Source organism: Schistocerca serialis, chromosome 5 (assembly GCF_023864345.2).
Source record: "Schistocerca serialis cubense isolate TAMUIC-IGC-003099 chromosome 5, iqSchSeri2.2, whole genome shotgun sequence".
NCBI lineage: Eukaryota > Metazoa > Arthropoda > Insecta > Orthoptera > Acrididae > Schistocerca > Schistocerca serialis.
The window spans coordinates 784,831,298-784,855,619 of record NC_064642.1 but is presented as its reverse complement, the minus strand read 5'-3'; the positions used below and the strand labels follow the sequence as shown (position 1 = coordinate 784,855,619).

General features: G+C 43.1%; 1 protein-coding gene across 1 annotated transcript in view; it reads left to right on the top strand.

The window, feature by feature from the left end:
* LOC126482222 (cilia- and flagella-associated protein 299-like) overlaps positions 1-24,322 on the top strand; it is a 54,353-nt gene that overhangs the window by 18,606 nt on the left and 11,425 nt on the right. Inside the window, exons 2-3 of the mRNA XM_050106201.1 lie at positions 11,037-11,214; positions 21,612-21,809. Coding sequence (XP_049962158.1) covers positions 11,037-11,214; positions 21,612-21,809 — 376 coding nt within the window. The remainder of the gene's footprint in view (positions 1-11,036; positions 11,215-21,611; positions 21,810-24,322) is intronic.

Below are 24,322 nucleotides of genomic sequence, written 5' to 3'. Positions count from 1 at the left end.
TTTGAAAGGTATGACTTCTCAAATGACGTCTTCTCTTTTAGATATCTTTCAAAAAAACCTACATTAAATTTAAGTTTATGTGGACAAAATAATTTAATACGATAGTATTCATTATCGGTAGTTCATTATCATGAGCGTCGATTGTTTTCATTTTTATTATTCTATGTTTGTTTGATTAGTTTCATTTTTATTCTGCTATGCTTGGTTGGATTACACTGTGCAACTATTTCTGCGACGATATTCATCCATTTGTATGAGCTGTGAAGATTAAAATGCATCCATATTTGAGTTTTTATTTTTCTGTTCGAACATTTCATGATACTTGCCTTCAGGTAGGTGAATGTTGAGTAGTGATGTATTACATACCTATCGATCACAGTCTTGAAATACCTATTGTAAAACTCTCCAGCATGATCAGTTTGGAGGTTGCCCGGGCATCGATTCGTCACTCTCAGCAACAAATGTTCAAACACCTCTGCGACATCTCTCACCATTTTTGTTTTCACAGAAAATTCCCAGGCAAATTAGGAGTATGTATCAATGACCATTAAATATATTTGAATCCATTATTTGAGAAAGAATACTTCCACTTATCTACAAGATTAGCCTGCCATAAGTCATGCAGACCTTTAATCATAACATGCCTACGAGGGTATGTTTTGTGTCCTGCTTTGAGCAGCTCTTGAATTACTGTCACCATACATTTTTTAATATAAGCCTCTCTCTAAGCTTGGAGCTTCAAATAAGCAGTATTACCAGCAGCAGCTGATGCCATGAGCCGCAGTCTATCTTTTAGCTCACTGGGACCGTCGTTGCATATATACTGTGGGATCGATTGCTTACTCTTTTCTGCTGGATGTCAATACCATCACCAATACTGTATCGAACATCTAATAGAGGTTTTGTAATGGTTCTGTATTTCGCACGTCACCAGTTTCCCACTTTCTGATGTACACCAGTCAACTGCAGTATTTCATCCTATCACAATATTTTTGGGTGAATAATTTACTGTTTTTCTGGGATTCAGTAGAAGAGGTTTAATTAGGCCAGTTGTTCTCTGAAATTCCCTGTCACCTATCTGTATGGTTTTTTCTTTTAAACTTACAGGCTGGGTGCCCAACATGTACGGTTTTTCACCACTGACACCAAATGTTTTGTCTATCCTAGCACCACTGTGACAGTTAATGAAATCAGCAACGCTGTCGTCATTGCGTAAATGCGCTAAGAGTTCATCGAGAGATTCAGTAACTGGCTAAGGGTTTCTCTCAGTGTCTGCTCTCGATAAAAATGTCCTGACTTTAGCAGTCATAATTTCTCTCGAACAACCTAATTTGCCGCAATGACCTTATATTTAGTCGTTATCTTCCTGAATAATAAGTAGACTCCTTTGCAGGGTGCACCCTATAACATTCCGTCCAATTCTATCAATCTTTACAGTTAAGTTGTGTACATTCGTTTAAATTCTATCAAACTTCACAGATAAGTCGACTACCTCCTTTCTCAGAATCATCCGGCTGCATGTCCCTAGTTCCTTAACCCTAGATCGAAGTCGTTAATCAGTTTCAGTCTCGATATGTGTTCGAGTGGCTGAAATTTTCCATGTATCTACAGACGCATTCTCTGTCTGTGCACATCTGTCTCTTGGGGTGAGTGCCTTACATACAAGCAAACTTATCTGTTTTGTGATGTTAACTAATGAACTCACCTAGCCGGCCGCTGTGGCAGAGCGGTTCCAGGCGCTTCAGTCCAGAACCGCGCTGCTGCTATGGTCGCAGGTTCGAATCGTGCCTCGGGCATGGATATGTGTGATGTCTTTAGGTTATTTAGGTTAAAGTAGTTCTAAGTCTAGGGGACTGATGACCTCAGATGTTAAGTCCCATAGTGTTTAGAGTCATTTGAACCATTTTTCAACTCATCACTTTTTCTCATAGCTATTTATAAAGAAACCCCCGCAAGTTTCGTCTATACTTAATGTTATACAGTTTTCATAATTTATCAATAACAAGAAACCTGTACTGTGTGTGATTCCAGCAATCTCCACATATCATTACAGATTGATTGAGTGACATGTCAGTTTCTACATGAGCATGGTAAATGTGCTTTAAATTCACAGTATCTTGTTTGAAGGCTATGATGAGGTTTGCATTGTCCCTCACCAGCTGTTTCGGTATTCTGGAATATATCTGACTCAAATAAAATACGTCAAGGCCCATATGACGACCAAAACAGAAATATCGTCGAATTTGATCCTGATTTTCCACAGCAACACCATCAAATATGAATACGGTGTTTGGCTTTACTTTTTCTGGAGGAGGGACTTGACTGCTTTGACTAAATGTCATGTGCGTTATCGAATTCTTGCAGTTTCTTTTCCAGGAGCTGGTACTAGGGCCAAAATAACGTTTTTGAAAATACACATACGAGTCAAAGCAGATTCCATTCGGGTCTGTTAGCAGTGACATGAGAACATTTGTCTTGTTGCAGCTCAGTTGAGCTACAGTTATCACCTGTGTATTACTGGGTAGAAATATCCCATTCTGCTTCGGGTCCTCTTCCACACCATCACAGGACCAGTCACTTACAACAAAGTTCTGACATTTCACTCACCCCGCCATCATACCAACACGTCAGTTTTTGGAGTGCAATAGGTATTTATATACATATATATACATGTCACCAACTGAGCTGCAATGCTCATAGAGTATATATACACATGAAAGTACCATCTGTCATTTAGTTTAACAATGACTGGAGACGTTGACTGTGGTGACGAGGTGATTCAGACAGCTCGGTGCTGCTGCCATGTACTAGACACTGTAGTGAGAATACAGGTAGCAATAACATTATTATGAGCAGTATGAAAAAAAATAAACATGATTTGCTGTACCAGACATATTTTTATTTACCAGCCATACATTGGGTGCACTACATCAAAAAAATCAACTGGTTCCATCTTTATCTTCAGACCTGTGCAGAGTTTAGTACATAAAACTTTCTTTTGTTCACAGAATTCAGCTTGTATTTCTCTCAAACTGAATGGTGTTCCTTTAGCTTCTCCTTTTGGCACCGTATTAGTGCAGTGCTCTAAATCGTCGGCAGTTCATCCCATTCCAACTCTGTAAACCAGCTTTAGCTCTTCTCAATCCATTTTCAATTTCTAACACAACACGCCAGTCACGCCAGTCACTGTCCACTGATGCTTTTATACCAATATTTAAGCGCTTTGAACAGCTAACTGTTAAATTATAAGTTGACGTGAAAGCAGTTGAGCAGCGGGATAAATCGGTAACTTCTCATCTGCCACATAAACACGCTTCCTTGCAGTAACACTGGAATGTTACGGGATGGCGTGTGTGTCAGAGACCAATATTGACCTGCACTGTATGGTATAGGGTCCCTAGCACAATTCTTCCGAGAGTCAGGTACTGGATGGATGTCTTCATTACACAAATCGAGGAGCGGGATGAGTAATAGCAGCTCATTGTCCCGCTTCAACATGCTGGTCAAGTGTGCTACAGTATCCCACGGTCCTGCTGCTGCTGCTGCTGGTGGTCATGATGGGCCGGAGATCGCTGCAGGTCCGGATGAACTGGCGGTGGTTCCTGCTGGCCTGGACACGTCAGAGCTCACTGAACAAAGAAGAAGAAGAAACAATGAGTATTCCACACACAAAAGACATGGAGCTGAACAAAGGCATGGAGCTAAACCACAAGCTCTTAATTTTAAGTTTCTTGTGTGAGGCGGAGGTGGGTGTTAATCTTAGTTGCTTTTAGCACTTCATGGTTCTTACACTGACTGACTATGACATGAACCTGGGAAGCTGCCCCACCCGCTGACGTCATGATTACTTTACTAGATTCAGCATTCCTTTTGGTACCCTCCAATTTGCAGATGGGGGAGGGAGGAATGCAGCGTTCCTGTTGGTTCCCAGTGGAACGAAACCCATTTTAAGTGTCCTCAGTCGAGCCCCATGCATCAAGACAAGCTCCTCTGGTTCATTCAGTCCGGAGTAATGCAACAGAACAAAGTTATCTTCTGTGCTGTGGATTGAGAGGCCATTTCAAAAAATATGAACAGCTGCAGTACTGCAATAGTCTCGGTGAGCTGGGAAATCATCCTCAACACATCCTACTGATTCGCCATTAGTTGCTGAAAAATATTCTCCCTACACTCATCCATTATCACCTCCTTCCATTCTTTATGTAGGAGGCTATGGACACATCCTCAGTTGTATACGTACAGGTAATACACTTATTAAGCTCCTCTCTCAACATCTTGTCAACTGAACACATTTCCTACCAAAAATAAAGGGAGTGCCTTTCTCTCTAGCCTTTTTACGCCAGTTGACAAGTGGGGGAGGAGAGGGGAGGAATTTAGTCTCTCAAAAAATGATTAATTAAAAAATATGTAAAATGAGTTTTATAAATAAACGATATATGTTCTGCAATGTAACTATCACTGATTTGAATTTAGCGTCATGACATCCATCCTCTCCAGCATCTAAGCACAGGCTGCGTCTTTTTCCCAGTAATTCAGAAGTGGAAGGGAAGGGAGGGAAAGTGGGAGGGTGCAGTTGGGGAGAGGAGGGGAGGGTTGGCGGGATTCCGAAAACAAAGGAAGTAGGTTACAGTACGCTTGTCGCCCGCTGCTTGTGGTGGGGGATCCGTACCAGATAGGGTTGATAGAAGAGATAGAGAAGGTCCAACGGAGAGCAGCGCGCTTCGTTATAGGATCATTTACTAATTGCGAAAGCGTTACGGAGATGATAGATAAACTCCAGTGGAAGACTCTGCAGGAGAGACGCTCAGTAGCTCGGTATGGGCTTTTGTTGAAGTTTCGAGAACATACCTTCACCGAAGAGTCAAGCAGTATATTGCTCCCTCCTACATATATCTCGCGAAGAGACCATGAGGATAAAATCAGAGAGATTAGAGCCCACACAGAGGCATACCGACAGCCTTTCTTTCCGCGAACAATACGAGACTGGAATAGAAGGGAGAACCGATAGAGGTACTCAAGGTACCCTCCGCCACACACCGTCAGGTGGCTTGCGGAGTGTGGATGTAGATGTAGATGTAGATTTCCCATGAGGGAGAAAAGTGGCTTAGAACTGAACTGTGGAAGGGTGACAAAAAAGGTGTCCCAGGACTGGCGTCTCTATTGCATTTGGGTGGGAGAGGAGGAGGTGGAGGGTGTGGGGTGGACAGTTTCTCAGAAGGATGGGTTATCCCCAGGGGGTTATAACTCAACCCCAATGTGGTCATAAACCACTTAGTATAACAATAGATTAATTGATTGGCGACTCCATGGCGTGTTGTGTGCACCACGACCAAATAGTGGATAGAATTGGAAGGAAAATCAGCATTGGCCGCATTTTGTTGTTTTATTGTCAGCAAAATCGATTTTCAGTCACTTAGTGACCATCCTCAGTTCTAGAAGTTAAAAGTTTTCACATAACGACCAGAGAGTATAAAAAAATGGTTCAAATGGCTCTGAGCACTATGGTACTTAACTTCAAACGTCATCAGTCGCCTAGAACTTAGAACTACTTAAACCTAACTAACCTAAGGACATCACACAAATCCATGTCCGAGGCAGGATTCGAACCTGCGACCGTAGCGGTCGCGCGGTTCCAGACTGTAGCGCCTAGAACCGCTCGGCCACTCCGGCCGGCTAGAGAGTATAAAACCGAAAATCACAACTACACCTGCGTATGAACATAACAGTTGCTAGGAACATACCTGTAATATACAATTAAAATTGGTAGGCACTGGTATCAAGCTATATCCACAAGCTTTGAGCGATCACATAAACTGAGCCTGTACAGCAGACCTCCGTGTGACAGGGCTTGGAACGCCCACTATGTGACATGTGTCACGTGAAGACTTAATATTACTTGTTTTGCAAGATATTAACACAAAATACCTCTTGTGCATTTGTGACTCATGAAGTAATTCAAATTTAAAAAGGTACGTAAAAAACATAACAGACGAAGGGGGAAGGAAACATCTAAAATACACTGGCGTATTGTATTTTAAAAAAACAACTTACAAAACATAAAACAGATCGATAATAAGTTGTCAGAGTGCAGGACAAGCAAAAGAGAAAAAGAAAAGGAAAGAGAATAATATATGAATAACATGAAATGTATAACACAGTTTTTGAAAAACATAGTACCCACCATCTGGCGCTGGAAGTTAGAAGTACAACATTCGTGACTTATGTAAACTGTTACGTTAAGACTAAGGAGTCAAACATACAAAAATAGTAATAGTACGAAAATGCCATTACGTAATAATTAAAATGCCGTGAAACACAATATTCATTACAAAAATGTTTTGAAGGTGTAGATAAACAATTTTGTTATCATATTTAACCGACATGATGATGTACATCTCGTTTGTCCCTTTGGATAAGCTAAAATTATTATAACAATGGATGTACGCTTTCGCATAAGCACTGGGTCAGAACTCATACATACATGACATCAAACATACACGGTTGATTAATGTAAACCAAAGCACCCACAATTTGGCGTGGGAAGTTTCCTTTTCTTTTTCTCTTTTACTTGTCCTGCACTCTGACAACTTATTATCGATCTGTTTTATGTCTCACTGCCGTACAAACAGTGTGCAACGCCACATTTGCAGCTGCTAGCCAAAATTAGAACTAATTTTTTCCAGTATAAATCAGTTCCACATTAACGCATTACCATGTGTACCAAGTTTCGCTACCATACGACGCATGTGAGTTGCTGCACTTTAATTATAATCACCCGGTATCTCACTGGGGAGGGGAATCAATTTCTTGCATCCTCTCCATGGACATAGGAATGCGGAACCCACTCTGCCTTCAGCTGTGGTTTCGATACCGTCAGTATACATCTCGAAACACTCCAGGAAATGTATAACCACTGCACATTTTTACCAACTGCTCTGCTCCTGCTAATGTTTTTCTTGGAAAGTAGAGAGCGTCGCCAGTTGAAGTTATTTCGTTATACTTGTAATCAGCATTAGGATATTTTGGCGTTTTTGGGAAATTAGGTATAATTTGATTCAAATGTAAGAAGCCTGTAAATCAGTGGTTGTCAAATTATGGTCCGTGGGCCGCATGTACCTCAAATCAAATATCCGTGCAGCTCGCGGATCTCATCTATATCTTCATCTACATCTACCTGGATACTCAGCAAATCACATTTAAGTGCCTGGGAGAGGGTTCATCAAACCATCTACATAATTTTCTATTATTACAATCTGGTATAGCGCGCGGAATGAACGAATACCTACATTTTTCCGTACCAGCTCTAATTTCCCTTGTTTTATCAGGGTGATAGTTTCTCCCTATGTAGGTCGGTGTCAACAAAATATTTTCTCATTCGGAGGAGAAAGTTGGTGATTGGAATTTCGTGAGAATACTCCGTCACAACGAAAAACGCCTTTTTTTAATGACGTCCAGCCCAAACCCTGTATCACTTCAGTGATACTCTCTCCCATATTTCGCGATAATTCAAAACATGCTGGCCTTCTTTGATCTTTTTCGATGTACTGCGTCAATCCTATCTGGTAAGGATGCCACACCGCGCAGCAGTATTCTAAAAGAGGACGGACAAGCCTAGTGTAGGCAGTCTCCTTAGTAGGTCTCAGTCATATTTTACTCGTATTAGCGATCCGCCCCGGTTTCGCACTGGTAACGCAAAGTATCAACGACCGGACCACTTGAAAGCCGTAATTTATTTGAAGGGGCACTCGATAGAGTAATGATTAAAAGTTAGAGAACAACGTTAGTTAACTGAATATCATGAGTTTCATATCAATTATTTAAGCATTCGATACCACGACGCTTCCGTTACCAAGCATGCACTTTACCACTAGTCCACTACTATACCGTTCTACTATACTTCTACTATACCGTTTGATATGGAATCCGAACTTCATTCTGCCTCTGGCGATTTCCTGCTTCATTGAGAGATGTATGCTAGGTTATAAGACAGTGAAAAATCCGTGGTCCGATCGGATTAAATTCCGCGAGCTTTCGGTTTTCAGGCACGCGCTTTACTGGTAAACCGCCAGATCAGACTCAGATTCTGCTGAAGCTGCACTGTTGTCTGCAGATGCGGTGACAGTACAGTTATGTGGCAATGGCATCGTTTTCAATCCAATTTTAACGATATATTTGTAAAATTATACACACAAATCTTCCTGGTGAATCAGTTTATCTGGCAGTCAAAACCCGATCCAAATCACTACAGTAGTCCTTGAGACTAGCCCGAATATGCAGGCAGAAGCGAGCACTCATCCTCAGTTTATGTATATGAAGAACAGAAAATGCTTCTAACAACCGAATCCAAAAACCTCAACTAACGTTAAGAGGTTCTTACGAGCGTAGTTTTCCTGGCCAGTAACAAACAAATATAATTACAGAGACAGTAATACTTTAAAGATGTGCTTACTTTTAACTGAAGCTGGTGAATTCGGACATGAGCTGAATAAAATTGACAGCTTATGTCAGGGGCAGAGGAGTGGCGTTACCACTACGAGATCAGAGGATGTGAGAGGGAGAATGTTTTATTGTTTGTCTGCCAGTAGTAACAACTCACTGACGTGCGCGACTCCTACCGATGTACTGCTGTGGTATAAATTTTGATACGGAAGTAACACGGATTCGTGATTTATACAGGGTGGTCCATTGATCGTGATCGGACCAAATATCTCACGAAATAAGTGTTGATGTATGTCTATTATGATCAAAATGCCCAACGGGCGTGTGCTATGTATGCTGCTCGGTATCCTGGACGACATCATCCAAGTGTCCGGGCCGTTCGCCGGATAGTTATGTTATTTAAGGAAACAGGAAGTGTTCAGGTACATGTGAAACGTCAACCACGATTTGCAAAAAAAGATGATGCCCAAGTAGGTGGTGTAGCTGTTGTCGCGGCTAATCCGCACATCAGTAGCAGACAAATTGCGCGAGAGCCGGGAATCTCAAAAACGTCGGTGTTGAGAATGCTACATCAACATCCATTGCATTCGTACAATATTTCTATGCACCAGGAATTGCATGGCGACGACTTTGAACGTCGTGTACAGTTCTGCCACAGGGTTCAAAATGGCTCTGAGCACTATGCGACTTAACTTTGGAGGTCATCAGTCGCCTAGAACTTAGAACTAATTAAACCTAACTAACCTAAGGACATTACACACATCCATGCCCGAGGCAGGATTCGAACCTGCGACCGTAGCGGTCGCTCGGTTCCAGACTGTAGCGCCTAGAACCGCACGGCCACTCCGGCCGGCTCTGCCACAGGGCCCAAGAGAAATTACGGGACGATGACATATTTTTTGCACGCGTTCTATTTAGCGACGAAGTGTCATTCACCAACACCGGTAACGTAAACCAGCGTAATACGCACTATAGGGCAACGGAAAATCCACGATGGCTGCGACAAGTGAAACATCAGCGACCTTGGTGGGTTAATGTATGGTGCGGCATTATGGGAGGAAGGATAATTGGCCCCCATTTTATCGATGGCAATGTAAATGGTGCAATGTATGCTGATTTCCTACGTATGTTCTACCGATGTTACTACAAGATGTTTTACTGCTTGACAGAATGGCGATGTACGTACACCATGATGGCACATAGCTCGCGAGCGGTTGAAGCGGTATCGAATAGCATATTTCATGACAGGTGGATTGGTCGTCGAAGCGGACGTTCAGCGGATCTGACGTCCGCGGGTTTCTTTCTGTGGGGAAAGTTGAAGGATATTTTGCTATCATGATCCACCGACAACGCCTGACAACATGCGTGAGCGCATTGTCAATGCATGTGCGAACATTACGGAAGGCGAACTACTCACTGTTCAGAGGAATGTCGTTACACATACCGGCATTGCCAAATGCATTGAAGTTGACGGACGTCATTTTGACCATTTATTGCATTCATCTGGTATTTACAGGTAATCACGCTGTAACAGCATGCGTTCTCAGAAATGATAAATCACATAGGTACATGTATCACATTGGAACAAACGAAATAAAATGTTCAAACGTACCGACGTTCTGTATTTTAATTTAAAAAACCTAGCTGTTACCAACTGTTCGTCTAAAATTGTGAGCCATATGTTTGTGACTGTTACAGTACCATCTATCACAAAGCGAAAAAAGTGCTCCAATTATAACATTCATATTTTACGTACCACACGAATATATAATAAAAATGGGGGTTCCTATTTAAAAAAAACGCAGTTGATTTCCGTTTGACCTATGGCAGCGCCATCTAGGGGGCCAACCTTAGCGTCATCCGGTTTCCCCCTTCAAGCTAGACGAGTTTCGTTCTTTGTAGTTTTTTCGTTTGTTGCTTATTTCGTGAGATATTTGGCCCGGTCGCTGTCAGTGGACCAGACTGTATAGACGATCTTGCTGGAATGCGGCACATGTATGTGCCGAGGAATATGAAATTAATACTGTTGTAATACAACGCAACGTGTAGAAGAAAAATAAGTTTAGAAACAGTTAATAAGCATTTCTCGTGTTGCATAATGCATTTAAATATAATTACTGTTATTAAGCAGCTACCGGTAATCACCCGCTCACATAGAAAACACAACACGTTGTGAGGCAAGTACGTTGTTACAACTTTGGCGCCGCTGTGGATGAGCAGGAAAGTGAAACAGAGAACAGTCGACACGAAATGTTTCGAAAGGTGCCGACTTTTAACGATCGGTGCTTGGCTGCCAACTGTCAAATTGCCGCTCGCTTACTATAGGTGGTATATTAGGGGCTCATAAAATACTAATTTATGTAGGTAACTATTTAGTAATACGACCGATACCTGTGCGGTCCGAGGCGTCGCCCCAGAATGTCAGTATTTTTTCTCGAGTAAAAAAGTTTGACGACCACTGCTGCGAAAATTCTGGTCTATTGCGTGCAGAAAATGGAAGTGAAGTGGTAGGTAACGAGTAGCAGTGTGGTAAGTGGCGGAAGAGGGCAGGGCTACGAGGCGGGTGGTGTGTGAGGCCGGCACCGGCTGCTGCGCAGGAACCCCAACACCCTGTCGCGGGAGCAGTTCGAGCACCGGCGGCGCGCGGCCGCGCTCTTCCAGACGCCGGCGCTGCTGGAGCAGCGCGACTGCTCCATGCTGGCCGGGCCCATCTCCGACCCGCTGCTCGTCGCGCTCGCCGACCGCGAGAGGGCCAACCGCCGCGGGGACCTCGCTGTGAGTGCGTACTGACACCTACTCATTTGTTACGTCTGCAGCCAGGTTTCAGCACATCTCGCGCTTCCTCCATTACATATCATCATTCCAGATAACGCAGACATATAAAGTTCTTGCTCTAATTTATTTTTCTGTGTAATGTCATGTAAGAGTGTTATACTGAGGATGTTAATAGCAAGTGACAGTCGTTGAGATAAACATGGGATTGAAGGGCCCCGGAGACGTTGACACATCTTTGGTGATATCGCTAGCAACATTGCATGAAATCGTTTCTTGCCGTTGACCGCGCCACACTCGGGCGATTTACAGAGAAATTTCAAACAGTATTTTAAACAGCATTTTGTCGTAAAGTTTGAAAATGACATTTTGTTTTAGCAGAAATATCGTGCAATGTCCATAGACTCAGCAGACAAAAGTCGTGGAATAGCGATATGCACATATAAAGTTGGTGTTAGTATCGCCTACAGAAGGTGTGTATGGGCAGTGCATTGGCGGAACTGTTATTTGTACTCGGGTGATTCACGTGAAAAGGCCTCCGACGTGATCGTGGCCACTCGACGGGAATTAACAGACACTGAATGCGGAATGTTACTTGGAGCTAGACGCACGAACCATTCCATTTCGGAGATCGTTAATTGAATATTCCGAGATCCACAATGTCAAGAGTGTGGCGACAATACCAATTACCTCTCACCACCGACAACGTAATGATCGACGGCCTTCCCTTAACGACAGACAGTAGTGTCGTTTGCGTAGAGTTGTCAGTTGTAACAGACAAGCAACACTGCATGGAATGACCGCAAAGATGAATGTGGAACGTACGACGAACATATCTGTGAGGACAGTGTGGCAAAGTTTGCCGTTAATGGACGGTGGCAGCAGACGACCGACGCGAGTGCCTTTACTAAAAGCACGACATCGCCTGCAGCGCGTCTCCTGGACTCGTAACCGTATCGGTTGGACCCTAGACGACTGGGAAGCAGTGGCCTGGTCAGATTAGTCCCAGTTACAGAGGTGATGGTGGGATTCGAGTGTGGCGCAAAACCCACGAAACCATGGACCCAAGTTGTCAACAAGGCACTGTGCAACTGGTGGCCGCTCCCTAATGGTGTGCGTTGTCTTTACTGGGAATAGACTGGGCCCTCTGGTCGAACTGGACCTATCATTGACTGGAAACGGTTGTGTTCGGCTGCTTGGAAACCATTTGCAGCCACTCATGGGCTTCATGTTCTCAAACGATGGAATTTTTATGGATGACAATGCGCCATGTCACTGAGCCACAATTGTTCGCGATTGATTTGAAGCACATTCTGAACAATTAGAGCTAATGAATTGGCCACCCAGATCGCTCGACATGAATGCTGTCGAACATTTGTGTGAAATAATCCAGAGGTCAGTTCGTACACGAAGTCCTGCACCTGCAACATTTTCGTAATTATATACCGCTGTAGAGGCAGCATGGCCAGTATCTCTGCAGGGGACTTCCAACGACTTTTGTCCGTGTCACGTCGAGTTAACGCACTACGCCGGGCAAAAAGACGTCCGTCGCGATATTCGGAGGTATCACTTGACTTTTGTCTCCTCATCCCCCCCTGTCTATGTCGATAAATACTAGCAGAAGTAGTTAATAAAACGGGAATTGAAATTTATGAAACTTGTCTTGGAACACTTTACTTAGGAACTGTAGGCTATGTTTTCATTTATTAGTCTTGTAGTTTAACTACAAATACTTACACAGCGGATTATTAATCTCGATGTGGCCATCAGGGTAATTAAAAAAAACGTTTACAAACTGACATTGCACATCGGCCATACAGCAAGGATCAATAATCATATACGAACCCGGAGTCGCAAAGGCCATCGGGGGGCTACTAAATGGCGTTGCTGTTATTTATTCACATGCTGCAAATGGACGTCCATTGCAGGAGAAGCTCAAAGTTTTGTCCAGATGCATCGAAACACGGCTGACACCGACGCTTCATTCAACGGCGCATCCTCTCAAAGATACCTGTTGTATGTCGAAGAGACCCTGCTGCTGCAGCAATGCTGCCCGGTAGGTCCTCCGGCGATGTAGCAGGTGTTTCATAAATAAGGCCCTTCAGATAACGCCGCAGGAAAAAGTCGATTGGGGCCAGATCGCGTGATCGTGAAGCCCATGCGACTCGCCCACCGCGATCAATCCAAAGGCCGGGATAGGTTCATGCACATGTCGCCTGATTTGTCTGCTAAAACGCGCGGGAGCGCCGTCGTGCGGAAAACGAATGCGGCGACGAATAGACATGGGAACACCATTCAGCATGTCCGGCAGAACGTGTCGCAGGAATACGAGATACGTGCGACCATCACGATCATCATGTCGGTTCCAGGAGAATGTACGGCCCCATGAAACAACTTCCGGCGATGCCAGCCCACAAGTGACCATAGCGCCCTCTAGTGGCGTTTGCTACCCACGGTTCCTGCGTGGTTACTGATCCTTGTTGTAGGCCCGATGTGCCATGTTAGTTTTTTTTTTTTGTATCATCCTGTCTACGGTGAACCAGAACTCCAGCGACAAACTTTCAGAGGTTGTTGAAGGACGCCTTTGAGTATTCTTGTATAACAGACCGACAGTTACGATGGCTCGTTAGAGCTACGGCATTTCGTTTGGTTTCTTACCACAGTTAGCTTTGTATCTATATTACACTGAAATTAGTGCACAACAGTGCAAATGTCGACGATATGTGCTGTGAGTCTTGTTTCCATTCGCTTACGGTACCATCTCTTGGCAACAGTAGTACACCTTTTATTCTTCGTCTTCGACCTTCCTGTCAGTGCTACCCAGTTTTGTCTTGTGTTTGTTTTTCCTGCAGTATCCATTGTACGTTCACAGTGATACGCAGCAGTACTAATGACGAAAGGCTGGCCAATATGCAAATCGTGTTTGGGTTACTGAGTGCTCTGGAAGAGCGACACATGTACGCTATGCTCAGCTGTTCCTGCAGCGACGGCGACTACAACGCAGTGCAGTGTTTCGTCAGAGGGTTGTTGCATTGCTCTGTGTTCTGCATTGTGTGATGCACGTTTGGTTACTTAATATTTCAGACCTCTTCACTGTTGTGAAGGTATCTTCACAGAAACAAGAATGACTGCAGTAACGAACAATAAATTATGCGTTTGTTATTAGTCTGTAACTAGTCAACGGAGACCAAGGGTCCCTTATACCAAAATACTCAGAAGGTATCGTTGAACAACCCCTGAATGCTTATCAGTGAACTTTTGGTTCGTCGATTATAAAATGACGGACCTACGTGTGGGTGCAGACTGGGCGTGCTCTAAAACTGTAAATTGCAATTATGTTACATCATACTGCTTAGAAATTAACTACAAAAATGCGTCTAATTGTTTCACAAAGAAATAAAAATCGCCAGCTCCAGCCCCACGAATTTCTGCTTCCACAGCCCTTGCGTAAAATGCTGCCCACTGTAACATTGAAAGGTATTAATGTTCTTAGATTTGTATAGAAAAATAACAAAAATGTTAAAAAATATAGAAATCATTAACGTGCCACGCTCCAAACCGCTAGCGAACTGACTGGCAGACGCTGCACTTTCGATGAAACATTCTTCAGCTTACCATTACAGATGGCGGTATACTTATTGAATGCTACCGTAATCTGGAAGCTTCTATTATTTTGAGCGGTATAGTGGTGAAGACACAATATGCACTGTATACAGTCGAAAACTCGACTCCTTCCTATTCATAGCCGTTGGAACAGCAACTGCTGCCGCGGGAATGTCTGCAAACGCGAGGGACGATATCTCTGGAGCAGGCTGTAGCGTTTTCGCCGCGTCACAGCTGATTTTCCTCGGTTCTACCTACTCTATAATTCAACGCTTGTAATAAATCTTGTATTCTTTTATTTACTAGTAACAAGTAATTTGATACATATTCAGAGATTAGATCATATTAGATCAGATTCAGTTTCAGTTTTCGTTCCACAGACCCAAAAAATTATATGATTCTCGTGGATGTAGATGTCAGAAAGTATTACATAAAGACATAAACCATTTGAATATAATACTTACTACCCCGCTTATTTGTCAGGAGATTGTTGAAATAGATGAATACGATGTGGTAAACTGCAACAGGCAATACTTACAGAATTAACGCGCTGCCAGAATGAAACATTGTTATGCATTATTAACAAATTTAACATATACAAAATACCTAATTTTGACTGTTGTCACCAAGTGCTGTCAAAACTGAAATCTAACAGACATTTTTACTCAGGCTGGCTTAACAGTCCTTGTTAAGATATTCATCTATGGAGTAGAAGGAGTTGCCTATCAAAAAGTCTTTCAAACTCTGTTTAAACCGTGCTTTATCTGAAACCAAGTTTTTGATGGTTGCTGTCAATTTATTGAAAATGTGTCTTCCTGAATATTGAACGCCTTTTTGGACCAAGGTAAGTGATTTTAGGTCTTTATGTAGATTGTTCTTATTCCTGGTTTTGATACTGTCTATTGAGCTAGTGGTTGGAAACACAGATAAATTACTTGCAACAAATTTCATTAAGGAATGAATATACTGAGAAGCAGTGGTTAGAATACAAAGGTCCTTGAACAGTTTTCTACATGATATTCTTGAATTTACACCACAAATGATTCTTATCACACGCTTTTCCACCCTAAAGCCTTTTGCTCGGTTTGATGAATTGCCCCAAAATATGATCCCATATGATATAATAGAATGAAAGTTAGCAAAGTGTGGAAGTTTTGTATATTTATGTCTCCTACATCTGATATCATTCTCATTGCAAATACAGACTTGTTTAGGCGCTTAAGCAGTTCTGTGGTATACCCTTGCGAACTGGTGCTGTAATCAGAGGACTAGAAATGGGTACACAATAGTAATTTATGACATGCTGCTCAATGGCCCTTGAATATCCAATGGCACGTGGGACCCAGTTTCAGCTGCGAGGGTAGGAGAGGCCAGTATTTCGTAACTTCTAATTCAAAGCCCCATTCGCAACGTTGTAGTCCTCCGACATATGGAACAGGGGACTACTGGACGCGCCACAGTGGTCATGCAGCGAACTGCGACGTGTCATAACACGCAGTACACGTATCGTGCAGTCGCAGAATAGCTAGTGGCTTTAAACATTGCAATATTTCTTGTAGATCTACATCTACATCGATACTCTGGAAATAACACTCAAGTGCCTGGCAGAGAGTTCATCGAACCACCTTCGCAATAATTTTTTGTTATTCCATTCTTGAACAGCGCGCGGAAAAGATGAACACCTACATCTTTCCGTGCCAGCTCTGATTTCCCTTATTTTATTATGATCATCGTTTCCCTTTATTTAGGTAAGCGCCAACAAAATATTTTCGGATTCGGAGGAGAAAGCTTATGACTGAAATTTCGTGGCAAGATTCCGCCGCAACGAAAAACGCCTTCGTTTTAATAGTGTCCATACCAAATCCTGTATCATATCCATGATACGCTCTCCCCTATTTCGAGATAATACAAAACGTGCTGCTCTTCGTTGAACTTTCTAGATGTACCCCATTAATCCTCTCTGGTAAGGATCCCAGACCGCGCAGCAGTAAGGAGGACGGACAAGTGTAAAGTAGGCAGTCTCACTATAGTGCGATTAAAACTACTTTGTACTTGACAGTTCGCTGAGCGGCCGTGCAATGTTGCCAGCTGCCGCTGTAAAAAATGTAAGTCGTGTTTTTTATAATTTGGCAACTGTACATAGTAGAGTGATACGAGGGCTACCTTCTAACACTTTTTTTTAGCTTAGTGAAAATTTTGTGCTGCTGAAATAGAGAAATATTTAACTTTTGACGAAAGTTGGTTTTTCAAGCTACTCAATATTAATCATTCCGTATCTCCTAAACCACGTGTCGTACAACAACAAAATTTTAATGTTGTCTTCAGTGGCATATTTCGATAATGTTTGCAAACTTTCTGAGCAATACAAACAGTAATAGTGAGGTAATAAATTAAAATCTCACGTCTGACGCTGAACTTTTTCCAAATCAACATAAGAAATGTAGTAAGCGACAAACATTTTCCCTTTACATTTTTCGTGGGGCGTCAAAGCAAGAAAAAGTTTCGGAAAGGTTTGAATTTATTTTTAGAGCTTGTTGGAAGTGGGTGGGTGCTACAGTTTCGCCAAGACGAGAATAGTATTGTGCGTACCGTTGAAGTGCTGATATAACTTACGTGGGGTTGGAGAAAGCAGCACATATACCGCCGTTAGTTACATTTCCGTCTTGTGTCATGAATTTCGCAAAAAATCACAAAACTCAAAATACCAAGACAACGACACCAACACCACCAAAAGGTACAATTTTTTTTGCAGCTTACCATCACTCGACGTGTTCTGTGTCCGACAGCTGGAAAACGCCGCTTATATCTGCGTCGCTAGAACTTTCAGATGACTCCCCGACGGCAATAATTAATTCGGAAACACTATCTTCCAATAAGGATTCGTTCTTCCATGCCTCCTGAATGACAGCTTTTGTATGTACTGCCACACTACTCCTGTTTTCCACAGTTACTTTAGAAACAGCTTCGTGTAAAAGTCTTTCCATTTCTGAAAGCCTGAATGTCTTATTTTCTCGTGCTATGTACCCCTTTATTTGGGCCCATATTAGCTCTATAGCACTAAAGTGCAATGATAGGGAGGTAATCTAATTACAGAATGTCCATGTTTGTTGGCAACTTCATCTACGACGTATGTCGGGTGTCGTGGCTTACGTTGTGACACACGTTCCAATAGTTCCACTTTCTTCATTCCGTCATCGAATTGTATATTATTTCGCCGTAACCGCTATATAATTTCGTCTTTTCTAGAAGTAAGGAACGTTTTGAGTCCAAACAAAGCAGCAACTCACCACACGAAGACGTACGTGCATTCCCAAAAGATAATGTCATGTATCTGGTAGATCAGTGACGACGTGGTGCAGTATGAACTGCTTCCCCAGGTTTAACCATCACTGCTGACATTTATTGTCAACAACTCAAGACGTCTTGCACTCGCAGTCCGAGAACAACTAAAGGGAAGACTGCTTGAAATGATGCTACTCCACGATAACGCCCACCTGCATTCTGCTAGAGTTACAAAAAACACTATGCATGAATTGGGTTGGGAAGTCACTCCACACCCACTATATTCACGTGGTCTTGCGCCGTCAGATTTTCACCTTTCCCTCTCTCTATTGAACAACCTTCAAGGAACTTCATTTGTGGATGAAAATTTGCTCTGAACAAACCTCGACGAGTTCTTCGCTTCAAAACCATGTGATTACTACAGTCGGAGCATCGGAAAGTTATCCCAAAATTGGCAGACTAAAGTCTCTGTAATGTGTATGTGTTGTGCTTATTAAGTTACAGAAAAACACTACGAACTTATGTACCAACCCAGTGTATTCTATTACCAACTGGCGACGTTGTTGCATGGCCGAAATCTCCTGCTTAATATGTAAAACTTTGTAGCTCTTCGTACATCTTTAGTAATTTAACAATGTTCAGTTTCTACTAAATTAACTGGTTTATTGCATAGCGATATTATGGTATTAAAGCGCTGATGACCCGTAGGCTCCTCCTCCTAGTATTTGCTATATCAAACTTGAATCTTAATGACTAATATTTAATAAAGAAAATTGTGAATTTCACTTCAGAATACTTGCAGTACTCCTACGCATTGACTGTCAAGCAAGATTCGCTCTCGAGGCTTGCGTACTTCTCCCCACTTGCATGATTGACTACCGCGCCGTATGGTCTACTCCTCACCTCTACCTTCGAAAGAACCAGCTTCCTACTCGCTGCCATTACATTCTACAGCACTGCTTAAGGCAGCGAATTGCTTCTGCTAGCTATAGAGATCTAGTAAATGTAAAATTTATAAAATAAAATTGTTCCTAAAACAGAGGAAACATTTTCTCCGTACGGTGGAGTGGTTTGAAATCCCCTTTCGACCGACAGTATTATCGCGTCTAAACTACTACAACTGCAGGTCATTGTAATCTCCTCAACAAAGCTATAGCAGGATCCTTTTTCAGCTGTCTTCAGTGCGTTGATGCACTACCTTTGATGATGTCGACGTTAACGTCAACGTCGGTAGGACGCTGGAGTTTCTTATTGCAGCATGTTCGAGTACTCTGAAACCGAGAGAAATCAGAATGCTTCGTAAGTATTATGTCCCTTTTCACTTCCTGGCTTAATGCTATAGTATGCTTGTACCTGATAGCTTTTCTGACCTCTAAACTGCCAGATGTCATTAAAATGGGATATTTTGTTGCAGAGTTGCTTCAAGGAACATATACTTGTTCCTCTTTTGGTGTAAATCATTGGAGCAGTGAAATATATAAGTTATGGAATTCTTCAGTGCCTTCATACAGTGACTGATGTATTTCCAAATATTTCGAAACACTTGATCGTAATTATCCTACCGTTTTAGAAAATTACAACATTTAAGAAGGATATTTGCAACTGAAATTAGCTTACGTTCTAGAGATTAATTACACGGCAATACATAAATGATTGCAATTTGTTATTTAGTTCACACGTGTAGATGGTCTAAATACCATGTAGCACCATCAGAGATTGCCAGGATAAATTCGCTGCGTGATTTGTATGAGAGTCCATAAGGAACAACGATTTTTCACTGGGGAATCGTGTCGAGCAAGACGCTGACCAACGATATCCTTGACGTATCTCATTCGATGGGCGACATATCATGCGAGCGTACGGGCAAGAAAAGTAGAGGTATCTGTCGTTCTTCGTAGAAGTCTTTCACATCCCTCATCACACATGACCAAGGACTACGTTGCTGAAATATGACCCGGGGAGTTGACTCAATGAAGGATGGACAAGTTAATGAACTTTCTGTGCTGTAGGATCTTTTGCAGAGTCAGCAGTCACATGTCGCTGTGCACTACCCTCTTTTGACGACTACACCCATTCTGGTGTCACTGTAATGTCAGGTGTTTGGTCACGATGTAGACTTCCTGGAACAGTTCATTTTGCCGTGTTCAAAATGAGTGGTACGTTGATAAGCTCTCAACGTAAAATATAAACCACCACCTTAAAAGAGCACACAGGTCACTTGGAGCGCTGCAGATGACTAAGAAGTGGTAGCAGGCGATCATGTGACACTCCACTATCGATGTAAGTCAAGCCTGTCAAGTCATGTTTGTATTCTTGTCACTTGTGTGGGAGACTGGAAGAAAGGTGCTACCGTTTTTCGACGTATCCACCACCACACAGTGAATTAAGTTGTCTGATTAGTAGGTGTATTAACATGAGCTGTACAATGTGTCTACGAAAGAGAGGCATACCACTCGCAGCTAAGTAACACAGCATAAGAACAATGGTCGTAAAACGGTCCTAACCGACAACCACCTGAGAGGAGTGGTAAGTTTAGCCGACGACAGCCGATGTCGGTTACATATGGAGCCAGATACCTCCCGAAAGGTCATTGCTAAGAGCAGTGCATGCAACTGCATGTCTTCAGTGGTCAAAAGAAACACAGAAACTGGACATTAGGTGACTGCAAGAGTGTAGTGCGTTCGGACGAATGACGATTTTTATCCTTTTCAAAGGATGCAAGTTGTCGAGTGAACCGATGACCCAATGATACATTTAACCTAAAGTGTGGAGGATGTTCGTCATATCATGACATGGGTCCAATCATTCAGGTTATCGTGAACATGTACCAGGATGTATGGTTGATCATTCCTGATAACCATGTGTTGATCTTCCTTCTACACATTGGAATGTATATGCTGTGTACACTTCCGTCTTCCAACGTAGCAACAGTTGTGTTTACAAGGTCCCTGGTCTACGGACACTCAGGAACCCCATCACACCTTGACTGTCGCGCTAAGTCGTCCGATCTTAATCCCTCAGTAATGTCTTGCGCTTTTTTGTAACAACGAGTGAAACACAGCAGTCAACATCCCCAAATTTGGAAACACTAAGGAATCGAATCATCAATGAGTGGCTCCCGCTGGATATGGCATACCTGAAGCAACTTCTGAACCCTCTTCCTCACTGAATTGAGGCCGTTATCAACGCTAGAGGCTGTGATGCATAGTATTTGCCTGCCTAATTTCATGTGCAGTGCGCTAATATAGTTTTAGAAGTCGATGAAGCATTCAGAGTAAGCGAATGGAATATCTGTCGGATTAACTAGGCCGTCATGTTCGCTGTGTGGATGCTCCGTTGGGCACAGCTCGATGTCTGCGGATAGCACTGCAGGCGGTATGGCTCCAGCTCCTTAGACATGCACTTGCAACCCGTCTAGTTGCTACACCACTTTGGCCACAGCAACGCGCCTGGTCAGTGTGGTTTCCAGTACAACATACCACAGACGTGCAGGAACAGCCTCCACTGTGCTGCAGACGATCATCTTCATACGGCTGGTGGACCGCGCGGGCCACCAGGTGTCCGGCTACGTGGACTTCGCCCACCGCATCGCCTCAGAGAGTTGGCTGCGCATCTTCAGCGGCGCCAAGAAGCTGTGGCCGCGCTGCACCGACCTGGGCTACTTCAACTGGCACACGCGCGTTACCAAGACCAATTCCTCGCCCAACTTCACGGTACGACTTAGCGGTCAGAAAATGTAGGGGGGGGGGGGGGGGTGGAGGTTCCAATTGTCACATTCTATTCACTGCAGATCTCTTAATCTGCGTCTTTTGGTTTCTGTATTGCTGTTAAATGATGAGATATAATTGGCAAATGTGTCTTAAGTATTCACCAAATGCGCTATTCAACAGAAGCAAGTGGTGTCGAGGTTTGAGCCTATTGACAGATCTTCTCCTTTGTCCATCAACGATATTTTCCAGTAATCGCGAGTATTTGTTCCTACGTATTAAACAACCAGCCTCCAAAACAGCTTGTATCACCTATAAACAGCAGGACGGCTGGTAGGATTTCTGCGATACGTTGCACGAAAATTAGCATGCATGGGTTTCACATTGAACTATCAAGTCCAAGATCCATTGAGTTTCGTACTTTGAAAGAGTCTACTTTATCTCTCAAACTGGTACGTGTGAATAGTGTTTCACTATATAAGTCATCGCCGGCCGGAGTGGCCGTGCGGTTCTGGGCGCTACAGTATGGAACCGAGCGACCGCTACGGTCCCAGGTTCGAATCCTGCCTCGGGCATGGATGTGTGTGACGTCCTTAGGTTAGTTAGGTTTAATTAGTTCTAAGTTCTAGGCGACTGATGACCTCAGAAATTAAGACGCATAGTGCTCAGAGCCATTTGAACCATTTTTTTATATGAGTCATGACTGGGTCTATAGTTCACACTCACAACAGCAATTTCCCGTGCAACAACCTGCTGGATACTAACGAATCGCAGTTTACAACACATATAACAGCTGCAGGAGTGACGCAGGCAAGCGCTGATAGCACTACTTGAGTCTCAGTAGCTAATCTGTCAGCTCTGAAGGCCAGAATGGTGCTGTAGATGCTACTTTGTGTTAAGATCAAGCGCCAGTTGTGTTCTACCAGCCACTTGCGCACACTGCTGGATGCGTGGGAATGCACATTAGGTTGTTCAATAATTCCACTCTACCCAGGGGAAAACAATCCTTCGCTGCAGGTACGTTTGCTCTTCGAAGACGAATTCGGACCCAAACTAGTGGTAAGTTCTTTCTGCAGCAATTAATGTTTGGAAAATCAATTTCCTGTAGAGGTATCTTTTATTAAAGTCCAGATAAATCATCCTCATGAGCGTGAGCACCTACGGCTGACAGAAGAGACTGCCAAGATCCAATGAAGAGCAGCTGTTTCGTCACGGGATCGTTTAGTCGGAGCGAGAGCGTTACATAAATGCTTAATAAACACCAGTGGCAGGCGCTACAACTGAGGTTTACTGTTGAAATTTCGAGAGAGCAGTTTCCAGGATGAGTCAGACAACATATTGCTTCCCTACATAAACATCACGAAATGACCACGTAAGAAAATTCGAGAAATTAGAGCCAATACAGAGGCTTATGGACAATCATTCTTCCCATACGCCATTAGAGAGTGGAACAGGGAAGGGAAGCAGCAATTAGTGGTTCCAGAAGTACCAGCCGTCACACATCGTTAGGTGGCTTTCGTAGTACGACGTACATGTAGCTGTAACACCTAAGGAGCGACTTTATCGAGGTAGTTAAGGGAGCACTCTACAGAAACTCCAAACACCGGTCTTTAGCATAGGGAGGTACGCTACACATCATTCGTAATCGGGGAAGAAAAATTTTAATCTCCTGATATGTCGAGGGCATTGGAGACGAAGTACGAGGCGGAGCACGGTCGCTTTATTCAGGGAAGTGCTCTAGCATTCTCCTCGAATAATTTGAGAAAACTACAGAAAACCTTAAAGTGAGTTTAGAACAACTTGCGACATTTGACAGTTCTACGACTGGAGGGAAGAGTTGTTGCCACGTGACGCCAACTTCCAGAGCATTTTTAACCGGAATTTCGTGAAGAATTTTTAAGTAATAATCAAACGACGACATCAACCAGGGCACTAAAGAGCCAGGGTGATATATGTTTATCCTGCCACACTTGCTTATCGGTGCTTTTGTTGTTCCTTGATTGTGGGGTCCTTTCGCCCTTTCGTCAACGTGTGACACGTATCAGCCCACGTCGTCCAGCGAAATACTCCTCACGGCATGCAGATACAGGAACATTCTGGTCGCTATGTCTCCCCTCTTGATGACAAATTTGGGAAACGACAGTTTCGATGAGACGATTTCCTCCCGTTAAACATATTTGTTTCTTTGAAGCCGTAAAGGGAAGTGTCCAACATACGGTACGCCTCGCTTGGCTAACACTAATACACGTGTCTGCACATTGCATCCTACTGGAATGTGCCCATCTATGTTACTTAAACGCCAGGTGTAACTTCTTTTCCTGCCAGTGTTTCCAGGAGAGAATGACCTGGTGATGCTTCATCGTTCTAGTTTTCCCTCCTTTCCTTCAGTTTTTGAATTTTAATCATCATAGATCTGTGGCTGTTAACTGCTGTACTGTTCGTTCATCGCTTTTTGAAGGTACGAAAACGGTCCCCAACTAATGCACTCCAATTCAAGGATCTCAGGCATAGAGAACACA